Source organism: Lolium perenne, chromosome 2, assembly GCF_019359855.2.
Source record: "Lolium perenne isolate Kyuss_39 chromosome 2, Kyuss_2.0, whole genome shotgun sequence".
Taxonomy (NCBI): domain Eukaryota; kingdom Viridiplantae; phylum Streptophyta; class Magnoliopsida; order Poales; family Poaceae; genus Lolium; species Lolium perenne.
In genome coordinates, this window is record NC_067245.2 from 280,911,371 (window position 1) to 280,934,323 (window position 22,953).

The window sequence follows — 22,953 nt, forward strand, 5'->3', positions numbered from 1 at the left end:
ACCATGATTCGAGCACCACAGCCTCCAAACGATGCCGATATCGTCATGGTCAGAACGGCTATGCTCGCCGCCACTGCTAGGTCACCGTCGGGAAGCACCATGTTTAGCATAAGATTCACTTTAGATTAAGCTGCGACAATAGTCACCTGCCATTGGCTGAGGCGGCCCCACAGAGAGGCTCTATATGATATTCTATAAATAAATAGACGACCCCAGCGGTCATTGGCTACGGAGGCCCCACAGAGCGGGAATATATGATTTTCTCTAAATAAATAGAAGATCCCACTGGTCATTGGCTGCAGCAGCCCCACAGAGCGGCAATATATGTCTTTTCCTGAAAAATAGACGACCCCACTGGTCATTGGCTGCGGCAGCCCCACAGAGCGGTTATATATGTCTTTTCCTGAAAAATAGACGATCCCACTGGACATTGTCCGCGGCAACCCTATAGAGCGGCCCCATTTGTCATTTGCAGCACCGCGTATACAATCAGGAAATAAAATGGCCCACGTGTCAGCGACAGATGGATGGCTACCCGTCAGCACGAGACGGTCAGAGAGGAACTGCCCTCTGTGCAGCCCCACCCGTCAGATTAATAGTAACGGTAAGGCCTCTGACCTGACGGCAACCCTCCCGTCCGAGCGTCTACGAGGGGTTTCAAACTAGAGGGAGGAGAAAACTGAGGAAAAGTTAAGAGGCTGGGAAAAACTGAGCACAACTAACGAACCAGGGGCACGAAAATAGAAATCCCTATAATGAAAACTTGCTCCCACCAAGTGTTTGCATAATCTTCAAACTCAAGAGATGCCATGGCCCCCTTCTTCGCACAGGAGTAGTTGTCGATGCGGAAGATCTTGTCAACCTTGAGCACCCATGAGAGGTAGGCCTCGGTGTCATTTTCACCCTTGAACTTGGGCATGTTGAACTTGAGTTTGTCGTACATGTTCTCTCCATCCTCCAAGTTCCTTCAGCGAGGTCGCATGCCTTCTTCTCTTGCAACTTGCGGTGGATGAGGAGATCTTCCTCAGCCAACCATAACATTGGGTTGGTGTTGCACTTGAACACTTGCTTCACTTGGTGCGCGATGATGGTGTTGGAAAGGATCTTGACGAGGTTGTGGAGGTTCTTGACGATTTCCATGATTGGCTTCCTCATCTTGACCATTTTCCGGATCTCCTCTTCCACGTTGGTTTTGTCGTGGATGATTTCGAAGATCACACCGAGGTTGTTCTTGGTGACCTTGATCATGAGCATCAACATGCAGTTCTCGATGAGGTGTTGTGTCCATGTGGAGGATGACGTTGTCCTGAGGTTGGTCATCACGCCCACGGTGGGCATGGCGATCATGTTGATGGCGGTCATGGAGTTGTGCTTCTTCTTGTTGAGGACACTCATGTGGTCTAGCATGTCGATGAAATTCTCCTCGCCTTGAGTTGGAGCGTGAGGAGTCGTGGCGATCATGGGAGTAGTAGTCTTGTAAAGAGCTTGATGATGAGGTAGAGCGGTGTCGGCGACGGTGACCCAAGTTGTTGATGGCGCGCTCGAGGCTCTCCATGCGCCGCTCCATGTTCACATCATTCGCCTCCATTTGGCGATCCAAGTTGTTTGTGGCTTCGCGAAGGAGGGCCATGTGTTGGTTCACGACGGAGAAGTTTTGTGCTACTTCCTCGTATTGCTCGTCGATGCGAGTCTCGGACAATGAGAGGTGCTCTTTGAACTATTGGCGTTGAGTCCATAGATTGTGTTGGGTGGCCAATCTCTCGCTATTGCGGAGAACTCCATCATGTCTTGCTTCTTCTTCTCCGTTCCTATCCATGTTGTCAAGACAAAAGCTCAGTTGTGGATGTTAGTGGAAGAAACTATCTCCAAATCTCATCTTGGTATGACCAAATTGGATCAACTAACGAAACCAATAGAGAAACCAATTTTTAATGGTTACACACGCAAAAACACACGCAAAAGCTAGCAATAATAGTGGATAGGTGAGGATGGTGGAAAGCCAAACGATGAAATCTGAAATCAAGTTTGTTGTTAAAAGTGTGTGAAATCGAAAAGTCAAAGTCCAAGTGTCGATCACCAAAACACGGAAAGATGGGGAACACACCTACGAGATTAGCGGGGTTAGTGCGACCAAAGAAAGATCGGAAAAATAAGAAGGCCTACAAAGACCGGCTCGGTGTCACACTAACAAAAGAAGATTCACATGCGACCTCTCTTCTCTGCTCTCTATTTTGCTTAAATGCTATTGACTCTTTTGTATATGGTGGCACTTGCACTCTTTTGCTCTTTTTGTGTTCTCGCACTATGTTAGAGTTAGCCTCACTTTTGCGATGTCTCCGCACGAGTGTTTGCTTATAAGCTTTACTCCACACTACACACGCACCCTCACAATCGGGGTCACGTGCAATGTCTCGCAACACTTGAAAAACAATGCTCGATAGGATAGATCGCAAAAGGAAGAGGGGCTACAAGGAAAAACAAGTTATGCCTAGATGTTTCATAGGCGGTGATGATCACACAACTTGCGAAGATGGTGGTGGTGTCAAGAATATGGTTGCAAATCCAGGGTGCCGAGATCTTCTTTGCATTTGTGTCGTCGCGGCGGGTTAGTTTCACGAACAAGGCACTCAAACCGAACAAACAACCACAAAAGCAAATTTGGTCAGAAAATCGGGGCAGTCAGCAGGATTTCCGACAGTTCCGGTTCTGTGGCCGGACATTTCCGGTGTGGGTTCCGGTCTACCGGATCTGTCGCCGTTCCGTTCCGGTGGGGGTTCCTGTTTGCATGTTCTCTCGCCGGTTTGTTCGAGTCTGTCGGTTTCACCACCACATCTCAGTTCGTGATGAACTTGACGAAAGTCAAACGTCAGATTTCGAAGGGAAATGACCAAATTGAAGATGGGGAGGGTTAGGGATGGGCAAATCAGCACCAAAGACAAGTTTCTATTGGATCAAAATCACCAAAAACTCAACAAAATCTCAGATCCATCCAAGGTAAATTTAGGGTTATTTTCGTTTTTATGGAAATTTTCTAGAAACGAAATTGGGGGGTGGCCGGGAGGTCAAATTAGTGGCAACCAAGAGATCTGATACCATATGATGAGACCTAGGTTCTAGGGTTTGGCCCAATCTCACGAAATTGACCAAGGTGGGGAATGAGGGGGATGGGAGAAGGAGGAAGAACACAAGATCCAAAAGAAAAACACACTCACACACCCAATACAAACAAATCTAACTCCCTTAGTTGGCTAGACTAAGCCAATAGAGTCAATCCATGGAGAGACCCAAGGGTAGAATCCATGGATTGAAAGATTGGTGTAGGAATCAATTCTAGAACAAGAGTGAAAGAGTGGATGCACTAAAGTCACACATGAAGAGAGAGGGATCGACAAGAGTAGCCTTGATACATAGGATGTGATGGTCCTAGTAGTAGATGAGACAAAGCTCAAGCATAAACTCAAATCTTAGTCTAACCCTAGATCTGGCCGGACCAGCAGTTTATATAGTACAGAGGGGCAAATAGGTAAATTACAAGGCAAATTCGTTGTTGGGAACACATGATTCGACGAGTTTCGGTAATAAAACCGGCATAGCCGGGCTAGCGCCGGAATGGCTCGAGCGTTCCGGCAAGAGGACTGGTGGGAGTTCCGGTTTACCGGAATGCGTTACTGTAAGCATTTCCGGCGAAACCGGTCTGTTTCAGCGGACCGGTTCTGTTCCGGTGTAGGGTCCGGTGCTGCCGGTTCTGGCGCCAGTTTGCTCCAGGTTCTCTTTTGCTCGTTCTTCTCCTCGCTTGATGGCTTGACTTTCTTGGGGATCTTCCGCCCATAGCATCTCCAACAGCAGCGCTAAATCTTGGCGCTGTAAAAGCGCTTTGCAGCGCGCTCTATCTATGTTTTGCGCGTGAGGACATATTCACCTTCAGCAGAAGCTCTATCCTGCGCTGTATCTTGGAGCTGTAAAAATATGTAGTTGTTTCTGCGCGCGACGTTATACCGCACGCTCTTTCCGGCGCGGTAGATATAGCGCACGATATAGCGCTTTTGTCCCAAGCTGTATTTTATAGCGCCGGATAGAACATCTTTTGGAGCATTATTTTGCGCCCGCGCGCTAAACCAGCCACTTTTTTGGATACATCACGGGATAGAGCGTCTGTTGGAGATGCTCTGGGATGTAGCTGATTACACATAAAATATTTTGATGAGGTAGCAAGCCATTCAAAGGGAGGTTAGTATCAAGCATAATAAAGAGTTCACCTCTTGTTGAAGTGCTTTGGTGCGTGCTCACGTCATCGGTCCACTTGGGGGATTACTTGGTCTTGGTGAAGTGTCGTCCTTAGGCGAAGCTACATCAGGGAGTTTAATCCATGAACTCTAATGAGGTAACCCATGTTAGAACATATTTGTATATTTGCAAAGCATGGCAGTTCAACCAACTTAAATTTTGATTCCAACCAAATGAAAAAGAACATCTTGAACTATGTGGACGTGGATATCCTAAACTTATCCCTCCCCGTTCTCGAACCAAACACAATCTTCACCTTTTCTTTCACGGGACAAATATTCCTTAGTGACCCACTCCTTCTATCCCTAAATAAGTGTATGATGTATGATGAAGTTTTATTCTAAGTCAAGCTTCGTTAAATTTGATCAACAACCTTAAAAAGTAACAACATTTATGACACATAACTAGTATCACTAGACTGATTTTAAATATTTTTTAATAATATAGTAATTTAATGTTACATATCTTGCTATTGTTTGATAAAAATTTGGTTAAATTTAAAAGTTTGACTTAGGTTAAAACATAAACATACATTTATTCACGCATTTATTCATGGACGGAAGGAGTAGGTGCCATCAAGTCATCGTTGCACTTACTGGTGAAAGATTTTTTTTACACATGAAAATATTCCAAATCATCCGGGCCGACACCAGAGTAGTGCCGGTTGATGGGATTTGGCGAAAGAGGTTCTAAGGGACACATCCGGCGAGGGGCACCCAGGACGAAGCCGGGATTAGGACGAAGCGTGCGATATTTTTTTCTTTGGACCGGTGGGTAAATTAAGACATGATTCTCTTGATCCGGCATATAGTACTTGATCGGATTGCAACATTGTTATTGGGGAATCAATCATGAAACACACTACATCAAATGGGGATTGTGGAGATTATTTATTTGCGACCCAAATGACAACCTTGATGTTATTAGCAGTATAAAAATTGCAATACACAATATTTACTTATTTATAAAAAATACAATTTTCTACTACCTTACTTTCCTTTTGTACGTTTTTCCAGATTTTACGACTTAATTGATACATTTCCATAATATTTAGGTGACATTTTCTATATATACACCGCGTACGAATGATTTGCGAGATCAACATCCACGCTCAAAATATCACACAATCCCAAGCGAATCGCACCAGAAAAAAAGAAAAGACCATGAGGCCTTCGCAAGCTCTCTCCTACTTCGTCGTCGTCCTCCTCGCATCGTCCTCCTACGCGTCAGTTCTAGAGGACACGTGCAAGCCCTTTGGAGCTGACTACGACTACTGCATCAAGTTCTTCCAGTCCGACAAGGACAGCGCCACCGTGGACAAGCGCGGCCTCGCCGTCATCTCCACGAGGATCGCCCGAGCGGCGGCCGTGAGCACCCTCAAGCGTATTGCCGTCCTCAAGGCCGCGGACACGGACAAGAAGATCCAGGGACCCCTCGCCGACTGCGATGCGAAGTACACCGGCGCCGTCAACGGCCTGGACGAGGCGGCCAAGGACATCGCGGCGGGCAAGTTGCAGGACGCGGTGACATACCTCGGCTACGCGCTGGATGTGCCCGAGAGCTGCGATGAAGCGTTTGGTGAGGTAGGCGTCAAGTCGCCGCTGGCCGCCGAGGGCCACGAGTTCGCCAGGGAGTGCTACGTCGCTCGCTTTGTAACGACAATGCTGTAAGCCGCCGAGGATGTGAATCTTGGGTACGTAATGGGACTGCAGGAATCTGTAATCATTTAGTGGATGAATAATCTCCTCAGATTTCGTAAGCCGCGATATCTGATCAATAATGAACTATGCAAGCACGTTCGGATTCGGTGAATTTGTTTTGTGATGATCTGAAATAGCAATACTCCACGGAATTATACTATATATTAAAGCTAAAGCCATTTGCTTGCATGAGAGTGCTTCAGTGTTGATGTTTGCTTTCTTCCAATCATTCTCCACCACGTGGCATGTACTATAATGTGTTTTTTTACTTGAAACTTTTGCATTGTAGTTTTAGATGCAAAAAAATTCCATCTAAACTTTTCCGGCTGTAGCTATCTACCTCTACCTTTTAAACAAAAAAGTTATGTACGTCCGCAACGCCATATTTTACGTCCCTGATTTTAAAACTTGATAGTAATTTCTTGACACACCTTTACGCCCATAATTTGTAGACCCTATATTTTTTAGCTTCTTTTCAAAATATATAGTTATTTTTTAGCTTCTTTTCAAAATATATAGTTGACGGTAATCTTCCATCATAACTTCTCGGACATAATGTTTGACGCAACTTGATTCGATACATTTTTCCATCAGTAAGTTTCCGAATTTAGTAGCCTATGTCTACGGTGGTATTATCCCAAATCTTTTTAATTACACGATGGTCATTTTCTGGCACCATATTCTGTTTCGATCGGTCTCCGCCACGTGGCCTATGCTACATTGTATTTTTTTTTTTTTTGAGACTCTTAGATTACAGTTTTAGACGCACCAACTTTCCGGCAGTAATTTCTCAGCGCTAGCTACCTACATCTACCTCTCAAACAAAATAGCTACCTACATCTACACCAACCGTTTATTTTAAAAATACTTGCTGGTGATTTCTTGACACATCTTTATGGCTATAATTTGCATACCTATACTTTTAGCTCCTTTTCAGACAAATTACTTGACAACAATCTTCCGGCCAAATTTTTTAACGTAACTCGATTCGATACACATTTCCGACTGTAGCTTCCTGCGGTAGTTAGCCTATGTGTACGGCGATATTTTTTCAGCTCCTTTTAATTACTCGATGGTCATTTTTCGACACAATATTCTAGCCTATGTGTATGGTGATATAATTACTCGATGGTCGAGTTTTAAAATCACGGACGTAAAATATACCGTTGTGATGGTCCTACAACAATTCTTCGAGATTGCACGCCAGCTATCAACCGTAAACTTTCCCTTGGAAAATAATTTTCTGATACAACTTTTCAACTATAATTTCCCTAGGTGGTCTCCATACTCTCAATCTTCAATGGTGCATATTTTTTTGTCAACCTGTAATTTCCCATCTTACCACACGCATCAAAAAATACACATCAGACTTAATATATCGAGCAACCAGTGTATGCACATATACTACGTACTTAGCTCATAGCGCTCCACCGCATGGGCACTGGAGAACCATCATTTTCTACCAATAGTGGCCGCCCCGTCGTCCTTTACTGAAAAATATATGTTTTTTTACGTTTCTCTTCTTTTATTCTTTGACGGTAGCTTTTTGCCCCTAACTTTCTACCGGTTGGTACCCCATGGTACGTCCTCGATGATGAGAAATTCTCCAGCAGTACTTCTTCGACCATTTTTTCGTTTCTCTCCTTTTACTCTTCAAGATAACTTTTCGAGACAACTTCTCAGCTGAAATGTAGCACCAGTAGTTAACCCAAGGTACCTCATGTATGATGAGTAATTCTCTAACAGTAATTTTTCTTCTCCTTTTTTATATTCTTTGACACATTCTCCCAGCCATTGTTTCACCATGGTAGCATCGAATGTGTTTTATCGGGTTGTTTGATGGTTATTTCTCTACATAGAATTTGGATCTTAGAAGTGATTATTCGACATTAGTCCTTCATCGGCGTGCCAGTGGTTATTCGATGCAAATCATCAGCCCCAAATAGTAATTTCCCTACGGTAATTTTTAACACCGGTTTTTCAACAACCCATAATTCTTCAGCGGTGATATTTTCTTAAGGGTAATTTTCAAAGGTACACATGAAACAATCTTCATCGGTAATTTTAAATTTGCATGGGCAACAATCTTTAATAATAATTTGCGGATGGTAGCTCTCCATCTGTACTTGCCTTCTTCTGTAGTACCTTCATAGTTCTACTATGGTAACTGTAAGAAACAAATTACTCCACTATTTATCGCCTCTTCTATTCGAAAATAAAATTAATTCCTTTTGTTAATTGCCTCACGGTTGTCTTACACTCCATCTGTAGTTACCTTCTTCTAAGAAGTATCTTCATGGTTCTACTATGGTAACAGCGAAATACTTCACTATTTGTTGCCTCTTCTATTTGAAATGATATTAATATCTTTGGTTAATTGCCTTATGAGAATACCACTACGTTCTTCCACAGCTATTTTGACACAAAAAAAATTACATTACCCATCATCTCTCTTCTATTCAAGAAACAAATGTTACTATCTTTGTATTAATCTCCTCATGATAACCCTACGGGCACGGCGTGCCGCCGTGCCAATACTTCCTAGTTCCCTTAAAGCCATACGGGAACTCATCCTACGGCACGTGCCCTAAGTAGCAAAGTCCAAGATTAATCATTGCCTTCTGCGACTTCTAGAAAATGCAATCAAATACTCCATATCGACGGAGTATGTATAGACGTTTTTTTTAGGTTTGTTTCATTGTTTGTCCATAGCGACGGCCGCCTCTAGGATGGCAAAAACGCCGTAAAAAATAGAAGTTTCCCGCACCTGAGCCTCTAGGCAATTGCCTCTAGGCAATTGTTGTTGTAGTATGAAACAACATAAGAGAAGAGATATGTATCAATTATCGACAAAGTGTGTGTGGTTCAAGTTCAACGCCAATAATATTGTTACATGCAAAGATAAAAACAAGAGCTATACAACGACCATTCAACGGGTCCTCATATACCGTTGAAAACAATATTTATTAACTAGACTTGACCACGACTCGGTGGAAACGTGGCATAATATCATTATATGGGGCGTGACCTCAAGCTAGGTTAGAACTTGGTGTCGTGCCTACGAAGGGTTTGTAGTTGGCAACACAAAAATATTCGGTGGACGACACCTCTCAATCCTTGGGAGGAGTCTTGTGTGAGAATGATGACCTTAAATAAATCGGCATACCTATGAGAGGTGATAGCCGTTTGTTTTACGATAAATCAATAAAAAATTACCAATATGGTGCCAAACTAGATACATGCCACCAGTACCCTCCCTAGAAAAAATGAGGGTAAAAGGGGAAACCCAAGAAGCCCTCTAGTGAAGGAAAAAATGATTAATCTTATCTATAATATCTAAATTGGAGCAACCCACTAAAGGTAATTCTCTCAACATGCAAGCATGCCACATCATTTTTTCAGTTTTTGATTAGTTGTATGCCATGTCACTTCTTCCTACCACGTTGTGTTTGAGAGTTGAATTTAAGCTACGTCTTGACCAGTAGACAATAGCCACCATAATATCTTTCGGTCTACTAAATTGCATGTCATGTAAAGAGCCGGCCCATCTCTATTATTTTCCTTCTTTACTGTGTGGCCGCCGAACCAGCAGCCATTGAGGCTTCATCTTCCTAATAAATTTTATGATGCATGCCGCTCTCTATTCCTCTCCATAAATTCAGCGGGGGCATGCCAGAAGGTTGCATAGATTTTATTCTCCAGTTAAAGCTCCGTGCTCCCATTTTGTTTTATGCTTTCGGTGGTTCTTTAAAATGGGGATAGGATGAAATAGAAACGGCTGGTGCAAGATCCATTCGTCTCCTCAATTAGCCAAGTATAGTGATGGATGCATTAAGAGTCATTAACAGTACGGTAGTATTCTATTCCAGTCTTCTTCCTCATTCATCGGCGCGACACATACTCTACTATATAGTATCATCTAACTCTGCCACCGCTCCTCGCCACATGTACTATGTTATTGGACGGGCGTATTGGCTGAAATTTGGTGTACAAGGAGCCCAAAATCTTGCTCGAGTACTTTTCACATAGAGTCTTCTGCAAGCTCAATTTGGATAAGCTCCGCTAGAGGATTTGCCAGCAAGGGATTCTCGGTATAAGGCCATAAGCTCCTATCTGAATTCTCAGTTTGCCATTCTTCTTAATTGTTTATACAGGAATAGTTGACCAGTTGTATTCTTTCAAGATTTTTGGAACAGTGGAGTATGGACATGTGAGTACTTCTATGCTTTTGTGTGCTGGAACGATACTACGCAAATTTTGGTACATCAAACTTTCTTACCCGGTATAGATAAGTGAGTACTTTGATGCTTTTGTGTGATGGAATGATGAGTACTCAAAATTTTGGATAAGGTAAATCAAACTTTGTTACCCAGTACAGATAAAATAGGTCGATATATGTTTGCACGGTGCAAATGTTATTTCACAGAGTACTACTGCTAATGATTGTTTATCTCATCATCTCAACTGAAGTTGGTGTTCTCTGATATATAATTGCAGGTTTTTGTATAGAGAAAACGTTCTTTCTATCTGAAGACGATGCTCTACTAAAGCCTATCTTCTGTAGTTGCCTTTGTTGAAGAAATCTTCCGTAGTTGTGCTTTACGGCATCAAACAGAATACCAGGATGTAGATGGTGTGATGGAATGATGAGTAATCAATTTTTTGGATAAGGTAAATCAAACTTTGTTACCCAGTACGGATATAATAGGTCGATATATGTTTGCACCGTGCAAATGTTATTTCACAGAGTACTACTGCTAATGACAGTTTATCTCATCATCTCAACTGAAGTTGGCGTTCTCTAACATATAATTGCAGGTTTCTGTATGGAGAAAACGTGCTTTCTATCTGAAGACGATGATCTACTAAAGCCTATTTTCTGTAGTTGTCTTTGTCGAAGAAATCTTCTGTAGTTGTGCTTTACAGCATCAAACAGAATACATGGATGTAGATGCATGTACATGATCCACTCCTTCATCGTAAAAGATTGTAAAAGTCACTCAGCAGTACGGAGCTGTCATATTATCAATTAACTGCTACTAATTTCAGAAATTATTGTTCAGATGTTACTATGTCATTTTTAGTCACTTCGTCTACTGAAATTTTTACGTATGCACCTTCATTTTCAGCGTGGAGGTTCAAATTTGCGTAAACCTTTTTTTTTTGCATATTATGGTTACAAAATTATTATAACAATAATTTCGTAACTGTGTTTTATGTGTAAGATTTTAATCATGCTAACTAAGTGCTTACAATTTAGCGTTGTATGGATTTTTCTCTAAAAAAAGTGAGTTGTTTATATATGATATTTCTTCGATTCTGATGATTCATTCTCTTTTTCTATGTACCAATGTCTAGCAATATATTTGATAAGACACCAGTCTAACTATTTCCAAGAGCAATCTCATGCAGTTAACCTATTTCCAAGTGTTTACATCATTTTCAAAGATTCTAAACAAATATATCCCGCCGCAACGCGCGGGGCGTATTCTAGTTTAATCTACGGAAGGGGCTAACATTTTCCCATGAAGGATGAACACCAATGCACTTACTAGGATTCCCAGTCGTTCATGAAAATTTATTTACTTCACTTGACCTTATGATTTCATTTTTTGTTTAAATTATACTTGTGTTTATTTGCATTTATTTCTGTACGTCGCACTCCAAGTTGGTTGCAGAGATAAAACCCGAAGTTCCCTATATTAGAATGAATTCTCTCCGAAATTGGAAGAAGATAGATCACCTCGCCAAGAAGCAAGTACTGAACTACATTTGTTACCGCTCAAATTAGCATGATTATATTATGACTTGCAGTGTGAAAATTAATTATGCAACAATGTCATACAAACAACATATGATCGCAAATATGGAAACATCACACCAGGACTACATCAAGGGTTGACGCGAGGATGGAAGATAATGTTACCATTGTCGGTACGACGTGCAAATTGAACCCATCAAACACTTGCCTTCAATGGGTTAAGGATGTGTCTTGCTTCCAAAGTCGTGTTATAACCTAGTGGACATGATGGATAAACCTGGAGCTGGATTTTGATGATCAGTTGCCATTTCTATATATTTGTTTTTGGCATAGGTTCTCTGATAAGTTTTCGTACCACCGAGGCTTCCATTGCTACTGCCCCACCCCCACCTAATATCACTACTAGAAAGACAGCTAGCCCCAATATTACTAGTAGTGGCGCACATTGCTAGTGGCGCGCCACTGCTACACATTGCTAGGTGCTCCACCGCTAGCCCATTACTAATGCCACACTAAGCTTAGGGATGAGCCATTGCTATTCTTGAGCCTAGTTGACCCCCTCCCCCGGATATAATGTGGCGCACCACACCTAGGTGCACCACTGCTATGTAGCATAGCAGTGGTACACCTAGGCATGGTGCGCCATTAATGTGTCTGGGAGGGGATGGGGTACCCACATACCAATGGCACACCAAGACTTTGAGATGGACACGTGTTATATGTTATAGTTGTTAGGAAAATTAATAAACATGAATTTTGATATATTTTACAAAATAGCGCCATTTATCGGTAAAATAGCTCCAGATTTCACATACGACCCCGAGGTGCGCCACTACTAGATGTTACCAGTGGCACGCTAGTAGTGGCACACCACTGGTAAGAAAAACACTTGCGCCAATGCTAGACATTTTTCTAGTAGTGATAAGACCACTTAGAGTGCACATATTGCTTCATCAAAATATGCATATCTGACCCAAGAAGAGGAGGATAAAGAAGGAGAGGAGGAAGATGACGATAGGGAGGAGGGACACGAGCAGAATGAAAGAGGCATGTCTTAGTTGAGTGACACCCCTCAACCAAGTGATGCGCAAAGGAGAGAAACAAATAAGAAACTGACCTTTAGTTTTCAAGGGTAGCTTATTCGACATGCTCGTCCTGGCAAGGCACATCCAACACAAGAGAAGAAAAAGTACAATCAGGTCCAGAATGGGGAGGAAGTGAGATCTATGCATGTCCTTGAAGTGGTCGAACTTGTATTCGATCTTTCAAGTTTTCTTAGGTTATCCAATCTCTTAAATGGTGTTTGAACTTGCTTATGTTGAAATTATTTGTCGAATATGTGTACGTGTTTGATTACAATTGGACTTGTAATTAGCGGTAGGTAACATGTTGGAGTCGAACTCTGTAACATGGCCAAGTATATAAAGGCACATGGAGTAGACAAAATAGATTAGATGCAAGTTGTAGGTTAGACACAAGATCGGGCTTTGAGGACGCGGTCCGGCGCCTGTGGCAGGGCTGCTGGACCAACATGGTGTTTGTAGATCAGAATTGTCTATATTACCTTGGCAGGCTTGTTATTCACATTACTATGATAGTATTTTTTTTCTTTCTTGCAAAGCAGTAGTATAAAAGTATATTACAACTCACATATCACATAAAATTGCAGAGTGGATTTACCAACGAGATCGAGAAAATGAAGGGTGCCTAAATATCTTGGATTCTAGACAACAGACGCTAGCCACCCTAGTTGAAGATAGCCCGAATGACCAACTAGGGGCCCATGAAGATTGCAAGTGGAATGAACAATTATCCACACACATGTAGCAAGTGGACATGATGTGGGCATTACCCTTTGGGTATCCGACATTAGTCTACCTCCGTTGACTCAACTAGGGGCCCATGAAGATTGCCCTAGACTAAGGTTGGCTCATACGTCGGTTGCAACGAAGGAGACCTACCATAAGATGAATTATTGATGAACAAGGCAAGAAGGCATCGAGAAAGGAAAGATTAGATTAGATCTCAATGTTACCTAGTCGAGTTCGGATAGGACTCTCGGGACCTGGCCTACTATATAAAAGCCAGGAGAGGGCCTGCCGAACAACAGAACAACAATACGCAGAACCACCGCGACATAGGGCACAAACCTTAGAATCCTTGCCTCCCGGCGAGTCGACCATAGTAATCTATCGGCTACCCCATTGTAACCCGTTTACTCGATAAATCAAGATCAGACAAGCAGGAAGTAAGGGTTTTACTCATCGAGAGCCCCGAACTTGGGTAAATGTCTCTCTTCGTTTGTTTGGCATCCGATATCTCATGCTAGCCTGCAGGATTCCATCAACCCTAAGCCCCTCATGGTGGGCATTGCCGAGGAGCTCCCTCGTCAGGACATGAAATAAAAAGTTGATTAATAGATTCTTAAGCATCATAGAAAGCATATTTCATACATCCATGCCAATTTCTTTTTGCTAAATTGTCTTAGGTCAGAATAATTTTTCATTTAGGAACCACGTAAAAATCTTAATCTTAAGTGACACCTTTAGTTTCCAAATGTATTTTCGCAAAAAAATCAGGTATGTCCACTCATGAAATTATCATACATGGAATTGACCGCAAACATCCCAAAGATGGTTAGATGCCATGAGAATCTATATGGTTCTTCAACCAACTGAATCTCCATTAGTCTTTCTACTAAATGATAGTATTTGGGAAGTATCACCCGTTAAGAATGTTCTGCAGATGTAGGCGTTAATCGTTTAACTGCATTACCAAATCTCGGTATCATCTGCTATGGTTTTTTTGTCCTCGTATAATCTATATGAGCTTCCGATGATGACAAGTGGTATTAGAGTGAGGTTTGGAGGCTGCGAGATGGGATCCAGAGGAGTCGATAAAATTGATCGGTCGATATGTTAGATTGACGGTGGTAGCATCATTGTATCGAGAGCCAAGATCGATGTTGGGATTGAAGCAAGGAAACTGCAATTTCACAACGAAGAGGTACATCACCAAGAAACCCTAAACAAAAAGGTAAATCTAGCCGCATACAACAAGACACTAGTACTAAAAAAAAGCAATAAGAGACTATTCTTCAACGAATTTTGGCATGTTATATTCAGCGATCCATCTCGTGCCCAAACACGACATAACATAGGATAAACCTTAGTGTGTGTGTGAGGTTTAGTTGTGGAGATAAATTGTACTCCCTCCGGTCTCTTTTAATTGACTCGGATTTAGTACAACTTTGTACTAAATTTGAGTAAATTAAAAAGGACCGGAGGGAGTACGAATTAAAATCATCACGGATTTGTACCTATTTGAGTGTGTCCGTCATAACAGGCAACGCACATAAATGATGGTATAGTTGTATGTAAATCATCAAGTGTGTTATTTGGAATTTCTATAGAAAATGTCATGTCCTAGAATTGTGCTTTCGTGTAAAAAATGTTAATGGATAAAATCCACACGATAGTTGTGGTTTTGTGATGTTTACTCTGAACACATTTGTTTTCTTTTTTTCTTCCTTGAGAGATAGATGTTTGTATTTATTATCCGCTTTGTTATTTATCTATTGGCTTCTTAACTATTTTAGGTCACCTTCGAAAATTGTCTGACCATACTTCAGTGCTCATGCAAGTGGAAACGATGAGATAAACCTTGATTAGAAACTATTGCTGGTTATAAGAAATATCATTTTCTAAGTCCATCGAGATAAATTTGTTGTCTTTATTTTTGACTAATTGAATTGTACTTTTATCTCATGTTAGCACAATTGGGACAAATTTGTGCTAGAATATACTATCACATTTTACCCTCTAGTTTCTACTACCTCTATCCTAAAGCTTAAGGGTTTTTTTTTTTGAAAAGTGAAACCAAGTAAAATTTGATCAAATTTTTAGAGAATATATCAAAAAATATAATAATTTGTAGATACCATACATAAATATATTTCATTATCTATCTAATGATATCGATTTTGTATTTTGCATGTTAATAATGGTTGGTAAAAACTTAGTCAAACATGACATAGTTTGACTTTCTAAAAATAATATAAGCCTTAAGTTTTGGGATGAGGTATTATATTGATTAATTTTTTACCCCATTTAACATTTTGTCTTTGATTTTGACTGACTACACCCACATGGATGCCAAGTAGAAGCGAAAAAATACCTAAGCTATCTAGGCTGCCACGACTCCGCCCCGTGCTAGATCTAACCCGTACCATTTTGTATTAGCCTAATCTTTCTATATTTTCTTTGCTTTCTGCCTCACTTAGGTAGGTACTAGCAAAAGTGCCCGTGCGTTGCACCGGGAAAACAAATACTAAACCATCATTATAGCAAACGATTTGCGTTAATACACACATAATATTTTGCTGACGGTTCAGAAATCTAGGATTCAAAACATCCGTACTACCCAATTTTTTCTGACAATGTAGCTGACAGAGCACTAACCCTTGTCTTACTTTTTCCTTTTCCCATTTTCTCCTTCAATATATCATGGGAGGAATATGATATCTCTATATATCCACGTATATAGTTCTAAATATGATTAGGTTTGCATTAATAAGGTGGACTTTCTAAGTGACAATCTATTTAAGTGCTATATATAACATATCAATCCAAACATTATTTACCTCGTCGCTAGGCGGCAACCAGCTCCACTATATCTGTCGCCCCACAAGGGCCAAGACGCCCCCTTGCCAGGGCCGGCTGGCACGTCGCCGCTTTTCCTCTTGCATGTGTGCCCTCAAGGAGTCTCGGTAAGCCTCGTCCCCAATTACGGCTTCACCTTCAACGCAGGCATTGTCTCTAACCTAGTGAACCACCGTTTCGTGTTTCCCATCTAGGTCTCCTAGAATAATGCATCCTCAAAGTTCGTCATCGTTCCCATCCAGCTGGTATGAACCTTTTTCTTTTGTTGCTCCTACCTCATTCTACTTTGCAATGGATGATTGGGTAACGGCATCTTCACCGGCCCAACGCGGACACGAAAATGATTTTTTCAACTTGCCCGCACATAGACCATGCATTAATTTAAGGAAATGAGAGAGAGGTCAGGCAGACCATGTGACTGACACATGTATGCACGAAGAGTGTTCGCTAGGACGCAAAACCTCTCTAAGTTTAGTTCAAGAATGGGTCCGCACGAATATACTGGTCACTATGCGAGTTCAGCTGGTGGGCTGGAGGCAGACCTATCTTTTATCCGCGTAGATCAAAACGGATATTTTTGTGTCCATTTGCTTCAGGCCATAGGAGATTATCTAAGGATTTTTTTTTCAACTTTAGTGTATTTCAAAAAATGCTGTCGAAAATGTTTGCTCTTTTTCTTTTTCCCCAAACATCTTTTTCATTCCTCTTATTTTTGAGGGGCAAAACATCCGTCACTTTAAATGGGAATGCTCATTGGAAATTAACAAGCCAAACGAGCCGTCTGCTTTTTTGTGGAAAAAGGGGGAAAAACAAGGAAGAAGAGACTTGCTGCCCATGGATGCAGATCATGCACACCAACACAGCAAATAAGATTTCTTCATCTGAATGGGGACGAGGCTCCACTCGTAGAGAGACACCCTCATCTTCGTCTCTTTCCGCACGCCCTCTTGTTCCTGAGGTACTCCGCTTCCGCTTCCGTCGGTCCAGGCCCTCTTGTTCAGGAACACGGTGCCTGCTCCGCTTCCGTCGGTCCCGCCCCCACCAGGGCTCCAGTTTTTTTCCGAGATTTCCTCACGTTCCTTCCCTTTTTTTTCCATCTATTGCCTTCCTTTGCTCGCTCGAGGGTCACGGTCACCAACCAGTAATTCCTTTCTAATCAGATTTTAGTGAGGTGGCTTGTTGATTCCAGAAAACTGGACGTATTTAAACCGGCCGAACTTGTTATCGTGTACCGAGGTGGGACTATTGAGCACTGATGCAGCCTTTGATGGAACGGACTTGAGGAGACTTGCGGCCCATGGATGCAGACCATGCCCACCAACACAGCAACGTGGCCCAAGCAGAATCGAGAACAGTTCGCAGCACGACGGACCGATGAATCCCCAGCTCTACCGATCTGTACGCCCCCTCCTGCTGCTCAAAAAAAAAAAAAAAAACGCCCCCTCCATCTGTAAACGCTCAGTCGTGCTCGCAATGGAGGCGAGCTCGCGGCTGCGGCTTGGCAACGAACGTGGTCGCAACATCTCCTCCTCCGGGCTCGACGTGTAGCAATTAACCCGGCGTGTTGTCGTTCCAGCATATACTGTATTGATTGCCTTGCGGCTTGTGACGTTCGCCCTGTGCTCTCCACCGGCAGCAGCCACTGAACTCGCGACAGCCCGTCCTCTTTCCTGCAACTGCATGGTACCCAGACGGCCGTGACCCGTGAGCACGCCGCCACCGCTCCAAACGGCGCCGTCTGCCGCTCGCGAGGCAAGGGATGAGGAGGCCACACCCGGTTGACCTCGAGGCAGAGAGGATGGTACCTCCGGTAACGAGGACGCCGGCCGTAGGAGGAGAACGGAAGGGCGGCGGACGGCCGGAGGAGGAGGAGGACGGGAGGGCGACGGCGGCTTTTCATTCGTTCGCAGGCCTCTGGTAGGCCGGCGCGGTTCTGTTCGACAGCCGTCGTGGTGGCCGGTGTGCGTGCCCGCGACGGATGAGAAAAATTGAACCGGTTTTTGGCTTAACGGTGGCATTGTGTGTATTATGGAATTTGGTGGGAGGGTAAAACCGTCCTAAAAAAAGCGTTGACGAAAATTTTGGCAGAAACCTTAGCTCCTTTATTATTAGGTATAGATTTGGTCAGGAGCTAGGAGGGCGGTAAAACAACAAAGAGCGAGGTGGTGAAAGCAAAGACATGGATTCAGTGGAAAGGAAGGCTTTCATAGGTAAATCAGTCATAAATGGAGTATTATTATTTAGATTTATTCCTTCTATACTGGGGGTAAATCAGTCATAAATGGAGTATGGGTTATTATTTTGATTATAATCATATTTTTAGACAAATATAAACAAATTCTCCTACGATTACATTACATAGCAACATTTTTTAACCATAGTTAGACTCTATATGCACATCGATCGTCTACTTATAGTTTGGTTGGATCATCCAAGACAATCGAAAGCATCCCATCTACTTTAGGGACCCAACCATGAGGCCTTCCCATGGTCCTTCTTATATTGTTCTCTTCCTCCTCGCCACATCCTCATGCAGCGCTTCCATTTTGGAAGACGCGTGCAAAACCTTCTCCGCTGCCCGCCCGGACATCGGCTACGGCTACTGTATTGAGTTCTTCCAAGCCAACAAGGACAGCACTACCGCGGACAAGCGCGGCCTTGCCACCATCGCAACGAATATCGCAAGGGCAACGGCCATGAACACCAGAAAGCTCAGCGCTGCCCTGAGAAACATGGTGAAGGACCAGAAGACGCGCGAATGCCTCGGAGATTGCGCCGTTTTGTACTATGGTATCGTGGGCCGACTCGATGAGGCGGCGAAGGGCATCACGTCGGGCAGATCACAGGGCTTGCAGGACGCGGTGTGGAGCCTGAGCGCTGCCCTCAACGTACCAGAAACTTGCGAAGAAGGATTCCGCAAACTAGGCGGAAAGTCCACGCTAGCCGCCGCAGACTCAGAGTTCAGCAAGGAGGTCTCCATCGCTCTTGTTCTAGCCAGGACGCTCAGCAGGTAGGTACCAGGTAGCAGCCGAGGAAATATACGTGTATCTAGGCGTGTCACAGTATAGAATCATTTGGATAAATAAACTTCTCGATTGTTTTGAGAAATAAACTGCTGGAATTTTGTAAGTGACGATGTTTAGAATCAGTGAAGTTCGCGAGCATGTTCGGGGCTCTTTTCTTTTTCTCAGGTGGGATTATTTTTTGGCGATTTTGAAGATCAATGAGAAATAAAATATTTGGTACAATTATTAGGGATATATTTGGCCAACCAAATATTACGGATATATATTTAAATATTTGGTACAATTATTAGTGATATATTTGGCCAACCAAATATTACGGATATATATTTGGTGCAATTAAACCGTACCTAGCTTGAGCCTGCTATTTGTAGCTGATTTAGGTCATTATGTTTAGGACAGTAATTGGGGTTTTTACCTTGTATTTTTCTATATATATGAAATATGAGGAAGGGTCCATGTAACCATGTTTGTCCAATAAATTAACGGAGGCATAAAAGTGATACAAGAACTCTGAAGCAATATAAATCATCGAGGCTTAATTGACTTTGGTTCAGTCATATGCATGCGTGAGCATGTGCCAAGTCGATATAAATGAATTATTCAGAGGAGGATACCACAATGCCATACTTACTTATGAATAAAACAATGCAAGCAAACATCCATGACATGCTACTCATATTAATAGATCTGATGCGTCTTCTCTTGACAAAGAAGATGGCTGGGAGTTTGCGTACCTATTGCACGTGACTTGTGCTCACTGAAGTGTGGGACCTCAAGCGTGGGCACCACACGTAAGTGACAGACCTGTTGGTGTAAAAACTCGATTGATTATTATAGTGCATTAGAACAAAGTTTCCTATGGATTCAAGCGTAGGAAATCCAAGTTAACTCATTTACGTGTTAAACTTGTCTAATTCTGCCCAAACCTATCTTTCTACAAATATCACACAATTTGCGTATGATGAGGTCATGAGGTGATCAATGGGTTGATATATCACATTGACTTTTGTGATTATTTTGGGGCATGAACCCATAATACTAACCCCGCCTAAACGATGCTTGCCACGTAAGCACAAGATAAAGTGTTGACATTTGTTAATTAGCAAGGCGATAGATTATGTACCTGCAACTAATTTCACAATCAAAATAGCCTACATGTATCCTTTGAACATATCCGCGATGCGCAAGGATATATGGTAGCATCGCACATCGCCCAACACGTAATGGGCCGGCCCATTTAGCTCGCGCAAGCTTACTGCTTTCGCAAATGTGTTCTGGCAGGTTTTTTCATTTCTGAATAGTTTTCTTGGTTTCCTTCTAGGAGTAGTTTATACTAGTTTTCCTATGGTTTTCTTGGTTGAAAATAATACCATTTCCTTCTCCTAAAATGCATCGGCAGTACAACCATTATTTCCTAAGAAAAACTCCGCATGCATGCCGGCAGGTACAGCAAAAGTACCAAACTGCCTTACCGTGAGCCCTCTGTAGACTACCCGTGCATGCTTGGAGACAATTCTTGAATTTAACCCGTCAAACTCTGCATCTGGATCTCTGCATGCTATTGAGTGGGCATGTCGATCGCAACATCGAGACGACGAAAGCGGCAGAGAAATTAGCGGGCGGACCTGGGTTCTTGTTCTTCCCACCGGTCTCCACTCCACATCTCACCTCCGCATGTCCGCTTGTTCTCTCCACCGCTAAACCTCTTCATTCTCTCCGCATCCCCTCCCATCGCCTCGATCACCCTCCTCCTGTCTTGGATCTCGCAGGGTGACACGATTTGTCGGATGAGATGACCGACGCCAGCAGCGGCGCGAACACCAACAATGCGGCCAGCACCAGCAACGCCGAGGTCCAGATACAGATCCCTGCAGGTCAGTTCGCGTGGCTGATCACTCTTCGATTGTCGAATTTGTGCTCGTTTTGGATTCAAACATGCTTGATTTTCGGCTCTTCTTCAGTTCGAATATATATATGGCGCCAATGAGGGTTAATTAATTGAAGAATGGCCGTGTATCGGAATCCAGTGTGTGTCTCGCGTGGTTGGGCAATGTTTTTTGGGTTCGAATTGCTGAGCGAAGAATTCCTAGAACATGGTTGATTTCTATAAAAGAAGAGGAAAAGGAAATAATTTTCCAATAATTTACATGTCAATCTCATTGTTACTCATCCAGAATCCAGATAAGGCTTTTCTGTTATTGACGTCACTGAATTTTACAGTTCTCACTGTAAACCGCAGGGCCATCCAAAGCCGAAGCCCCAGCACCACCTGCCGGAGCACCATCAAAGAGCTCCGGAGCCAAGAACTGGCGATGGTGGTTGATGGTGTCGGTGGACGTCTTCTTCCTCGTCGCCGGCCAGACGTCCGCGACGCTGCTCGCGAGGTACTACTACCACCAGGGCGGCAGCAGCAAGTGGGTATCAACGTTCGTGCAGACCGCAGGCTTCCCTATACTGTTCCTCGGCCTGTTCTGTGTCCCAAAACAACCCTCCGGCAGCGGCGGCGGCGGCAGCGACACTCCGGTGGCCAAACTCGTCGTGATCTACATCGTCCTGGGGCTCGTCATAGCCGCCGACGACATGATGTACGCCAGCGGCCTCAAGTATCTCCCGGTGTCGACCTACTCGCTCATCTGCGCCAGTCAGCTGTCCTTCAACGTCGTCTTCGGCTACGTCCTCAACTCCCAGAAGCTCACCGGCCTTATCCTCAACGCCGTGGTCCTGCTCACGCTGTCCGATGCGCTCCTTGGAGCCAACCACGACGAAACAGAGGATATCAGCGGCGTCTCGAGAAGGAATTATCTCATGGGTTTCGTGCTGACGCTGGGAGCGTCAGGCACCTACTCGCTCATCCTCTGCCTGATGCAGCTCACCTTCGAGAACGTGATCAAGAAGCACACCTTCACGGCCGTGCTCAACATGCAGATATACACGGCCCTCGTGGCCACGGTGGCCTCCATCATCGGGCTGTTCGCCAGCGGCGAGTGGAGGACGGTGAGAGGGGAGATGGACACGTTCCAGTCCGGGCAGTTTTCCTACTTCATGACGCTGCTGTGGACGGCCGTGTCGTGGCAGATCACCTCCGTCGGGGTGGTCGGGCTCGTCTTCGAGGTCTCCTCGCTCTTCTCCAATGTCATCAGCACCGTGGCTCTGCCCATCGTTCCCCTGTTCGCCGTCCTCATCTTTCACGACAAGATGGATGGGATAAAGGTCATAGCCATGTTGATCGCCATCTGGGGTTTCGTTTCGTATCTGATGCAACACTACATTGATGATAAGAAGGCTAGGAAGGCGTCAGCTAGTGCGGATGGGGGTTCCTAGCTCACCAGTATAGTTTTTCTTTCTCCTTTAGATAATGGAGCATGGTCTTTCTCCCCAAATATAAGGTGTCAGCTGCGAGGAAGTAGGGTGTTTTGCTAATTTTTATTTTGCAGGATTTCATCGTAGACGTACAGTACCTTTTTTGTACCATCTATATTTGCTTATGAATAAAAGTAGATTCCTTTTCAACTGGAATACGG

At 43.4% G+C, this 22,953-nt stretch overlaps 3 protein-coding genes across 3 annotated transcripts; all 3 read left to right on the top strand.

The window, feature by feature from the left end:
* Nucleotides 1-5,399: 5,399 nt before the first annotated feature.
* LOC127330728 (pectinesterase inhibitor-like) lies at nt 5,400-6,101 on the top strand. The gene has a single exon (XM_051356846.1). The coding sequence runs from the start codon at nt 5,448-5,450 to the stop codon at nt 5,952-5,954; it is 507 nt and encodes a 168-aa protein (XP_051212806.1). The 5' UTR covers nt 5,400-5,447; the 3' UTR covers nt 5,955-6,101.
* Nucleotides 6,102-18,880: 12,779 nt separating this feature from the next.
* LOC127330729 (putative invertase inhibitor) lies at nt 18,881-19,420 on the top strand. Its single transcript, XM_051356847.2, has one exon. The coding sequence runs from the start codon at nt 18,881-18,883 to the stop codon at nt 19,418-19,420; it is 540 nt and encodes a 179-aa protein (XP_051212807.1).
* Nucleotides 19,421-21,046: 1,626 nt separating this feature from the next.
* LOC127330730 (probable purine permease 11) lies at nt 21,047-22,948 on the top strand. The gene is made up of 2 exons (XM_051356848.2): nt 21,047-21,306; nt 21,672-22,948. The coding sequence occupies exons 1-2, from the start codon at nt 21,225-21,227 to the stop codon at nt 22,751-22,753; spliced, it is 1,164 nt and encodes a 387-aa protein (XP_051212808.1). The 5' UTR covers nt 21,047-21,224; the 3' UTR covers nt 22,754-22,948.
* Nucleotides 22,949-22,953: the final 5 nt, after the last annotated feature.